Here is a 16,897-nt window from a genome sequence, read left to right as displayed (position 1 = left end):
GAACTACCACATGACCCAGCAATCCCACTACCGGGCATATACCCTGAGAAAACCATAATTCAAAAAGAGACATGCACCACAATGTTCACTGCAGCACTATTTACAATAGCCAGGACATGGAACCAACCTAGATGTCCACTGACAGATGAATGGATAAAGAAGATGTGGTACATGTATACAGTGGAATATTACTCAGCCATAAAAAGAAAGGAAATTGAGTTATCTGTAGTGAGGTGGATGGATCTAGAGTCTGTCATACAGAGTGAAGTGAGTCAAAAAGAGAAAAACAAATACTGTATGCTAACGCACATATATGGAATCTAAATAAAAAAAAAAATGGTGCTGATGAACCTAGTGGCAGGGCAGGAATAAAGATGCAGACATAGAGAATGGACTTGAGGACGCAGGGTGGGAGGGGGAAGCTGGGGTGAAGTGAGAGTAGCATCGACATATATAAACTACCGAATGTAAAATAGTTAGCTAGTGGGAAGCAGCTACATAGCACAGAGAGATAAGATCAGTGCTTTGCGATGACCTAGAGGGGTGGGATAGGGAGGGTGGGAGGGAGGCTCAAGAGGGAGGGCATATGGGGACATACGTATGCATATGGCTGATTCACTTTGGTGTACAACAGAAACTAACACAGTATTGTGAAGCAATTTTACTCCAATAAAGATCTATTAAAAAAAATGCTTCCTACAGAAAAAAAAAAAAAGTAAATAAACAAGCCTGATGATCAATTGTCCCTCAGTGAAAAGAAAAAAAGACAGCTTTTTAATGTCAAGCCTCATTAACTAGGGCAGCGATTTGGGTACACCAGGTATCATTTGACACTAGGGCTGTAAGCCAAGATTTGCACTGGAACACCTAGAAGCCTCAGGGAAGTCTCAGTGAAGCCACGCTGCACTCCATACTTCCTGCAAGCCTCTCAGCCTGCCCCGGATCATTTAAATATGTCATCCAGGATGTTACTAAAAGGGGCTGATCTGAAGACCGTCAAAAACCTCCCTGAACAACGATATTTCCGTTTCTGATCAGCCATGGTACCTGAAATTTGAACTTTGGTTTCTTGAATCAGCAAAGCAATCAATAAACAGGAATCCCCTCTTCTGTGCCGGGAATGGAGGATACCGCAACGTTGAAGGTACAGTCCCTAGTCAAAGAGAGAGTTTTAATACAGCGAGCGAGAGAGAAAATGTCCATCAACGGTTGTGACACACTATGCTAAGTGTTATAGCAAAGTGAATGTACAAGGTGGTCTGAGAACACCAGGAAAGCTGTGAATTGCCTGGTATTTGAGTAACATCAAGAAAAGCTTTGCAAAGAAGATAACTTTTTTTTTTTTTTTTTTTTTTTTTTTTTTAATCGAAGTATAGTTAATTTACAACGTTGTGTTAGCTTCAGGTATATAGCAAAGTGATTATATATATGTATGATTATATATATTTATATACCCGCGTCCCCTGCATCGGCAGGCGGACTCTCAACCACTGCGCCACCAGGGAAGCCCAGAAGATAACTTTTGATCTGAGCCCTGAAAGGTAAGGAGGAATCTCAGCATATTATAGTCATGATCCACTAGGAGCAGTTCAGAGGATTGAGACCCAAAAGAAAAGAGCCAAAGAAAGGCACCCAAAACCATGGTTGGAGATGTCGTATTGTCTGACCTGAGGTACAGAAGACCTGAGCTGCCCTCAGATGCGCGATGGCAGTCAAATGGAAGAGATGGATTCGACTGACTATGACCAATGGAGCTCAGACTAGGGATTTAGACAGAGCCAAACTCAAGTTTCCAGAAAGGAAGAACGTTATACAAATGGAAGGTATTTTAAAAATGTCATGAGTTGTTTCCCAAGGCAGTGGATTTCTCATCATTTGAGACATTCCTGAGGAGCCGTGAATATAGAACGGATTTCATTATAAATTTCATTATAAATGTTGGGTGAGCCTAGAAGACCTTTAAGCACTCTTCTCTCAATGAACGAGCGCTGACTGGAAGGATTTTGGAAATACTGAACCACTGTTGGGTATCAAAAGGCTGGAGGGCGTGGAGTAAGCATAGAAAAGTTGTTTTGGGAGCAAAAGACGGGAGGTAAGAAGCACTGAAGACTGATTACTAGAACTGCTTCTCATTAACTAGATTCACTAGAGGTCTGGGAGGAAGCTTGGAACGTGATTGATTTCAGCAACATGAGAGTCACTAGCTACTCTGGGCCAGGCGGGATACATTTCTTTGCCATGTCTGTTCCTGTAGCAACGTAAGTGCCACAGGCTGGCTGAGGCTACTTGTCTACAGGAAATTCTCCTTCTAAATTGGACTCTATATTAATAGGAGAAAGCCCAAGCATTTGCCATTGAGCACAACAACCAATAGTGCTTTGGTTGGGGGAGGAAAGGAGGGCCATCAGAAACCTCCCTGAACAAAGCATCCCAACATTATCAGTTTACAAAACAACAAAGAGAATCACTTTCACGGGCTCTCGGACAACTCCTTAAAGAGGTACTTGGGACCGAGGCCCAATACTAGATATTGCCTTTCACATCTTAACTATTTTATATATTTCCTCAACTCAGAAAGTAATCCCAACTCCCCCCAAATGGACCATAATTGATTCAAGGCTCATCTGTCACTTACCACTTAGCCAACGTATAAGCCTTATTTTAGCGTAAAACTGTGAGGTGAAGTGTACCTGCTGTGTAGTTGTTATGGTCTGAATTGTATACCCGCCCCCATAAAATTTGTATGTTGTAGTCCTAACTCCTAGTATCTCAGACTGTAACTGTATTTTGAGATATGGTCTTTAAAGAGGTAATTCAGTTAAAATGAGGTCATTAGGGTAGGCCCTAATCCAATATGACTGTCGTCTTTATAAGAGGAGGAGGGCGAAGGGTGAGCTGTGACAAGGCGAGAGAGAGGCATGGACATATATACACTAACAAACCTAAGGTAGATAGCTAGTGGGAAGCAGCCGCATAGCACAGGGATATCAGCTCGGCGCTTTGTGACCACCTGGAGGGGTGGGATAGGGAGGGTGGGAGGGAGGGAGACGCAGGAGGGAAGAGATATGGGAACATATGTATAACTGATTCACTTTGTTATAAAGCAGAAACTAACACACCATTGTAAAGCAATTATACCCCAATAAAGATGTTAAAAAAAAAAATAAGAAGAGGAAATTTGGGCACAAACATGTACAGAGGGAGGATGATGTGAAGTCATGGAGAGAAGATGGCCATCTGCCAGCCAAGGAGAGAGGCCTGGAACAGATCCTTCCTTTGAGGCCTCAGAAGAACCAACCCTGCCAACAGCTTGATCTTAGACTTCCAACCTCCAGAACCGTGAGAAAATAAGCTTCTGTTGTTTAAGACACTCAGTCTATAGTACTTTGTTATAGCAGCCTGAGCAAATTAATACAGTAGTGCACCTTAAAGAAAAATGGGCACAATGTACCAGATGTCACTCCACTGATGACCCTGGCTGTCCTACTTGCACCTTAGGGCTCAGCTGTTCATTTAAAGGAGAAAAGCATCCTGTCATCAGTTTAGGAAAACATGGAAACATACCAGAAAGACACAGTATCTTCATGAAAGAGTTTGGGTCACATACATACACAAGTGGATCTGCTCTATCTGGAAGGAAACTTCCCCCCAGTCTTTAACTTGCATTCGAGGATCAAGACTTATGACAGTCCAACCAAAGACAACAAGAAACCCGGACACTAGCCAGTTAATCTGTTCAGTGGAACCAAGAGAGTTGACCCCCCAAGGGAGTGTTTGGAAGTGGATACCACTGAGGGCAGAAAACCACCTATTTCTTTAGTGATTAAGTATACTGGCTCCAGAGCCAAAATGTCTTTCATCAGGTTTTGGATCATCTACTACTTGCTACATTGTACCTTGCCTCAGTTTCTTTATCTGTAAAATGGGAATGTTAAACATCATCATTAGTTAATGGATTCAATTTGAGGGTTGCCTGAGTAAAGACATGGCATGCACTTAGCACAGAACTTGACACGGAGCATGCCCTCAATAAAGGTTAACTACTGTTGTTATTATCATTCTTTATACTTTGCTTAGAACTCACTTATACATTTGTAGCTGTTACAACGGTGAAAGGAGACAGGAAACAGAAAGTGGTTCAATAATAAAGGTGTGGGGTTCTCCTACTATTACTCTGACTACTAGACTACTACTACTACTACTACTGTTGCTAATAAGACGACTAGCCATCATGGGTTGAGCTCTTATAAATGTTGCTGCGCTAAAACCTTTACCTACATTTTGTGGTTTACTCATCACAATGACACTTACAGGTAATTTCTGTTATTATCACCCACTGGTACAGATGGGAAACAGAGTGGATAAGTAATGTGGAGAAGACAGTTAGTGGGAAGAGAACACTGCTTTGCCCAGAGAGGTCTTCTTAACTGTAAGTCAGTGCAGCATGGCCCCCATCTCACCCCCTCCCACTTGCAGGAGGCAGCTGGATCATGCTCATTCCCCACTGCAGCGCGCCAAGCCACAGTGCCCTCTACGTTGCAAAAAAAGAAAAGCAGCATGGTGGGCATTTATGAAATGCACAGCTGGTGTGAATTATCAGTAGAAAATTTCCCCATGAGCCCCTGTCAGGACAATGTGCTAAGGAGAGAGTCTCAATCATCAACTAAGGCTGGGTGAGTTTTTGTCTTGTCCCAATATCTGAAGACTCCATTTAGGAACACCCACATTTTTATAACCACCGAGGAGCTCCAGTGAGTTAAATTTTTCATAGCTATGCTCCTTGAATCTCAGCTCATACCTCCAAAGTCCGCAGCTAGATATTAAGCATGCCTCACTTCAAAAAAAGAATAAAAGATCATTGTTTTGAGGGTCTGCAGAGCAAGGACTGCCGCTTGCCATCAATTAATCTCAGGAAGTGAACTAAATGCCCAGCTACAGCAGACACACAAAAAGCTTGCCTTGAAGAGACAACAGCCTAAAGCAAAACCACAAATCTCTTTTCTAGCAAACCTGCTGTGAAGAAGGTGGCATCATATTTTAAAGAGCACAGTCCCTCTTGGAGGAAAATTCGAATTTTTGTGTGTGGCAGTGGGTTCGATGCTGGACTTCAGAAATTTACATTAAAGTACAAGTAACCAAACCAAACCAAACCAACAAACAAAAGGTATGAAAGAGGAAAGTTACCAAATGGTTTTAAAATTGCATCCTTTCCCTTGCTTGATTTTTGGGACCTCATTTCTCATCACATGATAAGGCCCTTCCTATCATTACAAGCGTCCCATCTAGATTGAGGCCATCTCTGCAGAAGTCTCCCTGGGAAATGGGAGGCTTGATAAAATTGGGCAATTTCTCATGCCTCTGCAGGCCTTTCACCCCAGTGGCAAAGACTGATTTTACTGAGTATCTGTTATGTCAGGCGCCATAGTAAGGGTCCCAGAATGCTTCTGAAGCCTCCCGGTTTGCTTCAGATATTCCTCCTGTGCTGTCCTCCTCCATAACCACAGAGACAGACGTGGCTTTCCCCTCCTGGGAGTTCTTAACAGAAAGTAAGATGCTCTTTCAGAGATAATAATTTGCACAACTGTCTTATCCACTAGTTGGTGATGTTCTTCAGGGCAGGGAACTCCTATTTTGCTCTTCCACACATTTCTGGAACCCAGCAGAGGACCCAGTAAACAACCAACTACCAAGAGAAGAGGATGAATGATCTCTGATCTCTGAACATCTCAAATCGTTCAACAGAAACTCCCCAGACCCTCTATGCAGACCAGAAAAAGTGTCCAGTGAGAGCCCCTTCGCCTCTGACATCTTGTAACCATTTGTTTGAGGAACAGGCAAGGCTCTTGCGCTGTTTCTCCGCTTTACAGGGACAGTACTTGAAATTAGGGCATCGTGATCGGAAGGAAGGGAGACTCTGTAGTATGTCTCTAACCAGTCAGGCTGCCTGGAATGTGCCTGCAGCCAGCTGCTGTAACTGATCAGCAGACAGGACTCGTGTCTGATGTACAATGCGGTCAACACAGCTGTTTTTAACAACTGTTTTGTGCTCCAGTGCCAGGGCTGAACATTTCTGTGAGAAGGGTCCCCATCACGTGAAGCTCCTCCCACTGCTCTGATTCCCGTAAGCGGTGGTTCTCGAAGCATGACCCCACACCAGCTGCCTCAGCATCACCTGGGAGCCTGAGAGAAATGCAGTTCTCCAGCCCAGCCCAGCCCAGACCTACTGAATCAAGCTCTGTTTCAACAAGGTGCTCCAGATGATTCTGATGCATGCTGAAATTTGAGGATCACTGCTGTAAAGGTTTGCCCAAATGGAGAGGCTTCGTGGTTTGAGGCAATCCTACCAAAGTTAGCAACTATTTGCAACATACGGACTGGAAGGCTATGGTTCTATTCAACGAGGCCGGGATCAGAGTGAGGCCATCGAGGGGCCTCGGTGCAAAACGGAAGGAGGCACCTCACACGCCCCACTGTAGTCCTGGCCCTGCTTTTCAAATGGAGAATGCAGCTCTGGTGACAAAAGTGCACCCAGGTCGCCTGCTCTGACTCTCGCTCTGTGACTCTCTCGAACTTGAGGGGTTGTGTCAACACTCGATAGAAATTCCTAACCTGGAAGCCACGCAAATGACTCTCTCTTGCTGACGTCTACCTCCAAGAGCTAATCGGCAAATAAACCAGCATAGAAAAGCAAATGAAATATCCTTTCTTATCAAGTGCAATGCTTATAATTCAGTTTTCCACCCTCCTTGCTTCCCATGGCTTCTTCCACCCCACAGAAGACAACGTCGCAGGCAGTAGCTAAGTCCTTCAGTGCAACGTTCAGGAGCCGCAGGCCACATGCATGCGTCTCTGGCTGCAGCAGCCACAGGAGACCGGAGGGGGTCTCAGGTGGTCTCCTCAAAAGGGCCCTAACTCAGGTTTTCAGCACCGTAAATGGTTCTGACTCAACGGATCCGCTTCTTTCTTGGGTACATCTTATTTCTGGGTGAATTCTATTTCCTGCTAGGTCGCAAGGATCCTGACTTCGGGATTCTGCCCTAACTCATCCTTCAAAGCTGCCTCCACTGTCCTATGTAATGCTCATCTCTCCTGAGACACGGCTGCCCCCTACCCCCCACCCCCATCTCCCCGAGGTGGCCAACCTCGGAGCCACCTTGAGTTAAACCTTCAGGCCACACTGGCCCAACTTTCTGTATCTCTCTACTTGCATTCTTTTCATTCTTCCTCTGCCCAACAAGCAAGCAATCAAGAACTGGCTGCTCCCTAGTATGTTATCTCTTGCTAGACAGCCACTGTCCCCAGAACAAGAAGGAAATTACTGCCTTTATTTATATCTGGGAGACCAGCCGGGAGAGCGGACTGTTCTTGAGCCCTGGAGGAGACTGGACAACACGCTCCTGAAATGAGGGCTCAGGATAATGACCCTCTGCTGTGTACGCAGTGTGTCCGGGGACCTGCGCCCAATCCACCGAGCCTTGGGATGACGAGACGCACCACTCCTTTCTTCTGCAGTCCCTTGAGGGCCTGTCATTTGCTATGTGTTTGTGCACTGAGAGGTGAATTTACTTAGCTGAGCCGTCCTGGCCTTCCTTCCTGCATTCTGCCCAGTGCAAGAGACTGGGAGAGTGGCATTCTGTCCCCAGCTCTGAGTGGGCTCGGGCCACTCTGCCATTTTCTATTACTACAACCTTTCAAGCTGGCAGTCCTAACAGAAAGACCCCGTGAGAGGTAGGCATCAAAAGGGAGAGGCTGGGACTTAACAAGCAGATGAGCTTATTCCATTTAATGATCAGTTAGGGCCCAAGAGGATAATCTGTTTTACTCCAATCACACGTCCACTCTGATTCAGAAAACAAATATCTAATGTTTCCTGGGTCTTACGACATGAAGCTCCTTCCACAGCATTCGATATCTGCTTTTAGTGCTGTCAGTTATCCTTGCTAGCCCGGCTGGGAGCTCTCTCTTTGTGTAAAGCGTCCGCCCGACACATCCTGGGTAAATCCTCATGGCCCGTGGTATCTTACACCAAGTCCCCTCTGGCACCTGAGGGAAGAGGCGTTACTGTCATTATGTCAGGAATGCTGTGTATCCTTCTTGGGAAGACTGTTTAGCCCACGTCTGGTCCACTATTCTAAAGCAGACCCTGAACGGTCTGGTACCCAGAGGTACCACGGGTCTCCAGAAGGCCCTGACGGAGGGTTCTAAACCGGTCCTTATACTTTCATCAGTGATCCTCCCAAAACACAAGTTAGGGCACTGCCTCCTCAAAAACCAGCAAGGTTTTGGCCTATGACAGGAAAGGCCTTCATGACTGGGTGCCAGAATATGCTCATATTTTCAACTCCAGTTATGCAAGTCTAAGAATGCCTTTCTCCAGCCACATCAAGCCACTTGCAATGGCCTGAGCACTTTCCTATTCCCCTCATCGGGCAGAAGAATGAAGCAGTAAATAATATGGGTTTGGAAACCAAACCATCTGGGTTCAAATCTTCCCAATTAGGTAAGACTTACTAGATTTACTACTCTTTACATCTCTGTGACTCAATTTCCTTATCTGTAAAATGGACGAGAGAGCAATCCCTCCTCCTGGAGCTGTAGTTAGGATTCCATGAATTAACAGGCCTAACGCTCTTGGAACGATGCCTGGTACCTAGTAAACAATGGACAAGGGTGGCTAATGCTATTAGTCGAGAATTCTCCAGATCCTTCACAACCCAGGCTCAGCCTCCCAGACCAGAGGTAATGAGGGCACCCTCTGCTCCCACAGCCCATGCTGGTAGGTCTCTACTCTGTCCTTATTCCGTTCTGCTGTATATGCTTGTCTGTCTCCCACATCAAACCGTGAGCATTTTGAAGACATGTGAGCCATGTAGCTTGAAGAATGTAATCCACCTTACTTTACACCCCTCAAAGACCTTCCACAACATCTTGAGTACGGTAGGCTCTCTCTAAACACTTCCCAGATAAGAATTAATCTGAGAAAAGAAATAGAAGCAGGCAGCTAAAACGCATAACCTTTCGGGTTGCATTTGAGGACACAGTGTGGGAGCCTGGGCATCTCCCCCATTACCATCTACCCGCTGAAGGCATATTCTCAGCAGCCAAGAAGCATCCGTGAAGGTAACTACTCGAAGGTGGTTGTAAGAAGAACCAAATGTGACAGTAACTGGGGCCGGGATTTAGGAATCCAAGAATCTCCTTCAACTGGAGTCAAAATGGTGTCCAATGAACTTTCTTTTTCCTAGAGAGTGTTTCTAGACAGATTTCACTAGAGAGTCAAGGGGGTCTGGGAGGCCGCCAAATTAAGAACCCTTGACTTAGCGATTCAGAGACAAAGTTCCTGCCCTCTAGAGCCTCACGACTGAAGGGAGACAGAGCTTTCCTGACAGGGCACAAACCCACTGAGTAGGGAGAACGGGGCAATAGGTGCTTGGGGATTTTAGAGGAAAACTAGGAGAGGCTCCTTAAATAATTCCCTGTTAAGAGACCCACAGGGAGATGAATACAGGGCCCCGGTTAACTCCCCAGCCTGCTCCTTTGTAGGATTTGAAGCCAAAGGTCTCTATCATGACACACAGACCCCTGGCTTGGAGCACAGACGCTCACCATTTGGCTCAGTCTGGCTGTGAGGGTTGTTTTCTGTGTCAGGGTAACTACAAAACATACGGCCTCAGGATCCAGACACACAAAGCGAGGCAGTTCATCGAATGATTGTGCAGAGAGTTAAGTGACACTTAAAAACCAGGGTAGACCCTGCTACCAGAACAAAGGGGAGACAAAGACCATTAGTGCAGAGTCCCTGTAGCATTTCCTGCTGGCAGATGGCTTGCAAGGACCCCTCACGCAGGAGCCTGTTTTATTTGCAGAGGCCACAGTGGTAAATTAAAGCCCAGCCCAGCCCATTCTGGGCTCTCCGGTTTCTCTTGGAACTGTTCCTATCACTGCCTGTAGGCCACTAAAACCTGCCCGCATTCAGAATGATTGATTCTGCTCAAGCAGCAAGCCACAAACTCATGTCGAAACACCCACTTCAAATGAGTCATTAGCCTCCTTTATGGATGTTTCAGGCCACAGGGAATAGGACCTGGGAGTCCTATCTTTTGTAGAGTAGAAAGGGAGTGTTTGAAGATGTTGCAGGGGAGGACCTAGAGAAACCGCAAGGTGGTACAGGAACCCCTCTGTCTGCTGTCAATTAGCAAGAGGGAGCTAGAAAAAATAAGCCCCGGCAACCTCACGGCCAGGGCCAGGGATTCAAACCAAACCAAACCAAACCAAACCGCGCATGGGCTCTTCGTTCCCACCCAGGAAACGAACGGCATCAGAGAGAGGGCTCAACACCCTGTCTTGGCTCCCACACCAGACAGTCTGTAGAGTACCTGGAACACAGAAAGTCAAGGTGAAGGAGGAGTGTCTGAGACTTTCTGACTTGTCATGGGACAGCCCGTTCCAGCTGAGCAGCAATCGAGGTCGTCGTGGGCTGGTGGGGTAAAGTGCCCTGGTGACAGTAGCCACGGCCATAGCAGCAGCCCAAAGGCACCAACACCAGAAACCCGAGTTCTGTAGCTTGGCAAGTTTCAGCTCACCGCCTGACCCACGTTTAGCAATTCTGATGTACCGCGGAGCAGACAGCTCCAGCCTGGGATGACTGCCTTCCTCAGCCCCTCTCCGACAGGCAATGAAAGCAAGACCCACTTTGAAAATTCTCCCCCATCATGCAAACTGACACAGGCATGCTTTTCAAAAGCCCACAGCCAATCTGTTGATCATTACTTATTTACAAAGGCCTTCGGGCACAGAGTCCTGTAAAAACCATACTTGTTACAGTACATACTAGCTTTTTCTGCTTGTGGAAAAAAAGTCCCCCCAAGGCTACCTCAAACCATCACTTTCTATTGCACGTAAAATGTAGCGTGTAACACTAAAGTATTTAATATATAGGGTATAATATATATACAGGAACGGCATTTGTGCAGAAGTATGTTACCCTGGATTTGGTAATTTGATGTTTTGCTGAAGGCTACGACTTAAAGAAGCTTCCACCTCGTACAGAAGACCTGTCATCTTGGTACCCAAGAGCCAACAGAAGAAAGAAGTACCCTTAAGCAGCAAAACTTTGACACAGCTTTGAAGCATATGAAAACAGTATAACGCCTCAGAATTATTATTACTCAAGATCAGAGAAGTGAGTCATACTTTACATAGCAAACAGGGACAGGGAATTTGGCTCCAAAGGTTTCAGATTTTTCAGACTTCTCTTTATTTATTTATTTGCTTCTCTAAATTTAGGCACAAGAAAGCGCCTGGGCTTTACTTTCAATGGATAAAACTATTAGCATGAGATGAGGCGATTACCTAAAGGTGAGTAAATGCAGAGCGGATGTGAGCACGACAACTGGCATCATAAAAGGGAGAGGCTTGGCAGTCGTTGGCACATTTTATTCCTCCTCATAAACCGTAAACAAGCATGTAAATCAGCAACACCCAAGCAAGACTGAGTGAAGGGAAGCCAGAGAACTGCTGAGGAAACGTTGAACAGGAAGGGAGGATGGTGACGGAAAAGGACATGGGGCTGGGTGTGTCTTCTCCTGGGACCTGCGTCCTCAACCAATGAAGATGGACTGCCCTCTCTCCATCCTAGAAAGGTGGTCATGGGGAGCCAGGAAGATGCAAATGCTTGGAGCAGGGGAGGAGGAAGAGGAAATCGCTGTGATTTTTAAAATCAATAATCAAAGGGAAGAGAGCAGCCAGTGGCGATGAAAAGAAGAAATTATCGTCAAGATGGCAGGTGTTTCCACGGCAGGAACCATTTAGGGGAAGCAGTGCAAATCTGAAATCACTGCTGTTTCATCGAGGTGCTGGAGAGCTGGGGTGATGGGGGAAAGACGCACTGGGATTGGCAGATGAATCGAAGACAGAAAAAGGAAGATGAAAGATGAAGAGTCCAAGGAGAGGGTCCAACAGAATTCTACTGAAAATTGATTTCACTTGCCATTTCCTAGAGGAAGCTGCAGTCAAGATAGAAAGAAGGGAGGGAGGGAGGGAGGGAGGGAGGAGAGAAAGAAGGAGAGAAAAAGACTGCACACAAGCTCTATTTCATAATTAATATTGCTTTTAGTCTGAGCAGAACTGGATTACTTTTGAACTTTGCTTTGGCAAGTCCACAGATTATTAGACTTTTTTATCAGTCAAAATCAATTAACAGAAATTTGATTTCAATCGACAGGATAAAGAGAAGGTAATCGTCAGGTTCATTTTTGATTGTGATGATACATCTCACATATGGCCTTAAGTACAGAAAACAGTCCTCGGAGGGACTCCAGGAGAAAGAGACTTGCTGGAGGCAAACTAACCACACGGGTTCCTCTGATTGGTTGCCGCTGTCATTAGTGCCACTGCTGTTTAGGAACTACACATAGACAGGACTTGGTGACAGCTCAGACTTTAAAGCCTATGTATTTTTCAAACAGCTTTTCAAACTGTTTTCCATGACAGAATTTTTTTCAGCTCTATCATTAACTGCTGACAAGCTGACAGAATAAATACTTCAGCCTTTAAGAAGCCATCTAACGATCTCGTCCCTTCCTCCGCCGCGAGCCTGCCGGGGAGGGGAGCCTCTGGGCCTGGCAGGGTGGGGAGGGGGCGAGGACAGGAGATGGAGCGAGAGGGGGACCCACCGGTGGACCCACCGCGTGGCCCGGGCCCCTATCCTTACCTCATCAGCTTGGGCGAAGAGCTGGGTGAGTTCCGCATGCCTCCGTTGCGCTGCTTTTTTTTGGGTGACAGTGTTGACGGCTGCTCATCTTCAACTGGAAATACAGGCAGCTCATGAGATTATGAACAGCTTGAGGGCAGACTGTGCAATACAGGCAAGATATCAAAGGACACACACTCACGGCTCAGTCACTCACTAGGAATTCATGGCCATCTCTTAGGACCCAATGACAAAGACCAATGCGTTAGTCAAAGAGGCCGGCTTAGAAAAGGTGAGGGCATCACCTCTTGACACTCCAGCGTTTGAACATGCAATTTAAACAGACTAAAACAGCGTGAAAACACCCTGCCATTAGAGAGAAAAGAAATTATAATCTATCTGTACACCAATACATGTATGTGTGTGTGTGTGTGTGTGTGTGTATATATATATATGTATGTATATATATATATATGTATATGTATATATATATGTGTGTCTTATCCCCTTTATATTATACTGTACTTACTTACTGTATATTGTATATATACTGTATATATACATATATATATATATATATATATATATATATATATATATATAGGAACACTGCGTCATTCTGCTTAGAATTTCTTTTTGGTTACTTTGTTTTGCTGGGTAATCAAATAGGTTTTCTTGTAACCAAAATCAGAAATAAAGTTGTATTTGAAGCAGCAGCATAAGAGCTGCCAGCTGGCTGCTTCTGCAAATGGACCAATGTAACCAGGTCCTAATTCCTACATGCCAGAGGAAAGAGCCTTGGGAAGGAGGCAGGGATTTGAGGCCTTAACAGCCAATGTTTCATTCCGTCAGGACTGGGAACATTGGTACGTTCTGGTTCAAGAATCCCAGCCCAACTCAGCTCTCGTCCCTCCACCTCCCAAGAGGGAGGGCCTGTGTGCATGGGATCCTTTCTTAACTCATTAAGATGGGAGGAAGGGGCTGCAAGGTTGCAGAACCAGGCCGGAGAAGAGCGCCCAAATGAAGGAGGAGGCTGCCACTGAATGCTGTCTCTGAGGAGGGGGAGGGAAGGCGGGCAGCAGAGGGGACTGGAAACCACAGGCTGTTTTCCAAATGTCTAAACCACAGAGATCACTAAGCGATCCAAAATTCTGCTCACAAACAACACAGCACCCTCTACTGCTTTTGCCCAAAGACACCCACTAATAAGCTCTGGAGATGTATTAGCCTGTATCACGTTTCTTTTTAAGACAGCTGCTTGATAATTAGCAGATTGCGTACCCAGCCTGCCACCCGAGGGCACCGGCAGCAAAATCCTAGTCTGCCTCTCCCCACGCCCCACAATACAGGCTAAAGCTGTAATGTCAACAAGGAAAAATAGGATCCTCGGACTCTGATTGTTGACTGCAACACAGACTGGGAGGAAGCACCCCTGAAACTCAAAATAACACGCAGTTACCTTAAAGCTAAGAAGAGAAATATTAGCAGCGACAACATCAAAAGAAGCTTTGATATATGTTGAAGGTGTACAAGGCTTAGGTGTGGGGAGGAAATGCCATCTCAGCTACTTGATGTTATCCAGGAAGACCCATATCAGAACATGCATGATATGGTACTTCCCGGAAAACCCTAGATAACATTTAGTGTGTTATGATACATGGTCCCAAAGAGATAATAATCATCCAACTACCCTCCAAATCTGTTTCAAGGTATCACTCTAGGTACACTCCTTTATTCTGCCAGTCTGGGGTTGTCTAACTTCTGGCTGACACAGGGAGAGGGAACAAGAATGTGGCTGGAGATGAGAGCATGACCAGAAGAAATGAAGGCAAAAAGGCACCTGCAAATGCCCACAGCCCTTACTCGCTACCACCTGCTCCCCGCTGTCCTGTTCCCCCAGAGGGCCAGGCTCAGGCTGCAACCATATCAGTCACTTAAGGGCTCCAGGCAGGAACTATGTGGCCGGGAGGATATCGCATCTTATCAGAAACGAGTATCCACAGCAAATCACATAGAGACTAAATAGCACTTAAAAGATTAAAGGAAATAAATACAAGCCACATAAATGGTATTGAAAAAAATCACTTAGAGGTGATATGCATCTCTCAGCAAGCAAACAGGCGCTCTGAGCTTGACCTGCATTCATCTTCCTTTCACAGGATAGGGGGCCAGGCATCCCAGGCAATAATGGGGTAGAAAGGCAGTGAGATTGAGAGAGAGAGAGAGAGAGAGAGAGAGAGAGAGAATGTGTGTGTGTGTGTGTAAGTGTACTTTTGCACTTTCCCCACCTTAGGATGGGGTAGAAGTCTTGCATTGACTATCCCCATAATACAAGGTCATCTTTTAATATGGACCACTTGCAATGGTTGCACTGTGTTCAGGATGACCTAGATTAGTTGAGTAGCATGATGTACTAAATAACATGTGCGCATGTGAATTGATCTAGTAGGAGGTGGGAATTCTTTTCTTCTCTATCACACAAGCCTTCTTGTGTGATATCCAGAAAGGTCTTTTAGCTAACCTAGTCTATGTGGCTAGCCTTATTCAAGGCCGCCAGACGTTGCCACGGTTTTGTCTAATTATACAATGAGTCTACAGTCATTAAGAAGTCACACTCACTGGCATTTCTGCTATAGATTCTTTTTCTTACTTTTCCCTTTCCCATTTGCACTGGGCCAACGATACCTAACCCTCTCTGGTTAAGTGCCCATTAACATTGCACCTTGTCACTGTCTGTTTACCTGCAGTGATCTTCAGATGGAAGACTTGCAAGTTAATACCTGTTTACCAGCTTCAGGGAAACACCTTGTTCTGGTGCTTAAATCAGGTCTCCTTCTATGCAAGGAAACGATTTATTTTCATCGCAACTCAGAAAGAGCACCCATCATAATCATACTGCATTTAAACTGGGATTTGTTCTCTTAAATGAAATGCATGTTCAAAGGTTTCCTCCTGCACTCATGGCCTGGAAATGCAGATCTTCTCCCTGAAGAGTTGGGGGGAAATGTCTCCAGCTTAAATATACAAACGTTGTGTGACGGAGACCATTACATACGGCTTAGATCCCACAAGAGGAGCAGGGATAACTTCTGTCTCCTGAGTATGATATAAACCATATTTAATTATTATCCTTTAACATGGAATCTATCAATTTCTGCATATTTAAAGAAAGCAGATCGAGGAAAACTTTTAGTTAAGCTATAAAATATAATTTTCATTTCATGTCTTCTGTGACTACATGAGAGGAACAAAAATGGAATTAAAAGGGAGACTTAAATTTACTTTCATGAAAGACAAGTACTGAAGGAATGGGCCGCTACCTCACGCCAATGCACGTTTCCAGGTTCGTAGTTAGCCTGGTTTCTGGCTAATTACACTACACCCGTGTCTCCAGCATGTCCACTAGAGTCGTCCTGCTGTGGTAGCCGTAGGAAGATTAGATCTTTTAAAGGAACCTGACTAACCAGCTTCTTTAAAACACAAACAAGTTCAGGAATCCAATGTGGAATTTTTATAGGAGCTGAACTCCATCCAGTCTCAGAATACGAATAAAATTCAAGGGCTTGTTTTTGCACATCCCTAAGTATAACACTTAATGTGCTGTTGTAACTTCTCAGTGCTCGCTTGTCTAATAGGCACCGAATCTAACAGCTTTACAGTTTGGGAAGACTCAGTGCTAGAAAAATGTCAGGCAAGTCTAATGAGCTTTCAGATCCCTTGGTTTGCGCTGGAGTTTAATTTAAAGTTACAATGATGTTTTAACATGTTTGCTTACACTTGACTAAAGAGGATTCATTATTTCAATGACATAACCTCCAGACAATGTTCTGGGAATTGATTTAAGATGTGATGGTAATTCCAACGGCCTAATGCAGAGTTGAACATCTGTAACAACATTTTACTCAACTTTTCATCAGCATTCTGTTTTTAAGCAAAAGCAAGGCAACATCTTCTAGAAACACTGGCCAGAGCTCTGGGCTCACTTCAAGATGATCATATACTTTACTGCATTTTTTTAAAAAGAGAAATCCCTCTCTTTATCGGCCTAGCTAGCTTGCAAACACTGTGTCAAGGTTCACCAATGCCTCTTTGTGGGTACTTCGAGCAAAATGGGGCAACAATTCCAACTTTCCTAAGTAGTCCAGTGCTAACCCATGATGGATCCAATGCTCAGCTCCAGCCTGGGGGGGGGGGCACATTCCTCTT

The 16,897-nt window shown here is 45.2% G+C and overlaps 1 protein-coding gene across 1 annotated transcript in view; it reads right to left on the bottom strand.

Annotated features, from left to right (window-relative positions):
• The window catches only part of LOC103072349 (calcium-activated potassium channel subunit alpha-1), a 545,963-nt gene that overhangs the window by 86,942 nt on the left and 442,124 nt on the right, over positions 1-16,897 (bottom strand). The window contains exon 20 of the mRNA XM_007467587.1: positions 12,713-12,806. Within this exon, the coding sequence (XP_007467649.1) occupies positions 12,713-12,806 (94 nt within the window). The remainder of the gene's footprint in view (positions 1-12,712; positions 12,807-16,897) is intronic.

The sequence above is a fragment of the Lipotes vexillifer genome, unplaced genomic scaffold (genome assembly GCF_000442215.2).
Source record: "Lipotes vexillifer unplaced genomic scaffold, Lipotes_vexillifer_v1.1 scaffold1662, whole genome shotgun sequence".
NCBI classification, from domain to species: Eukaryota; Metazoa; Chordata; class Mammalia; order Artiodactyla; family Lipotidae; genus Lipotes; species Lipotes vexillifer.
This window is presented reverse-complemented; position numbering and strand designations above follow the sequence as displayed.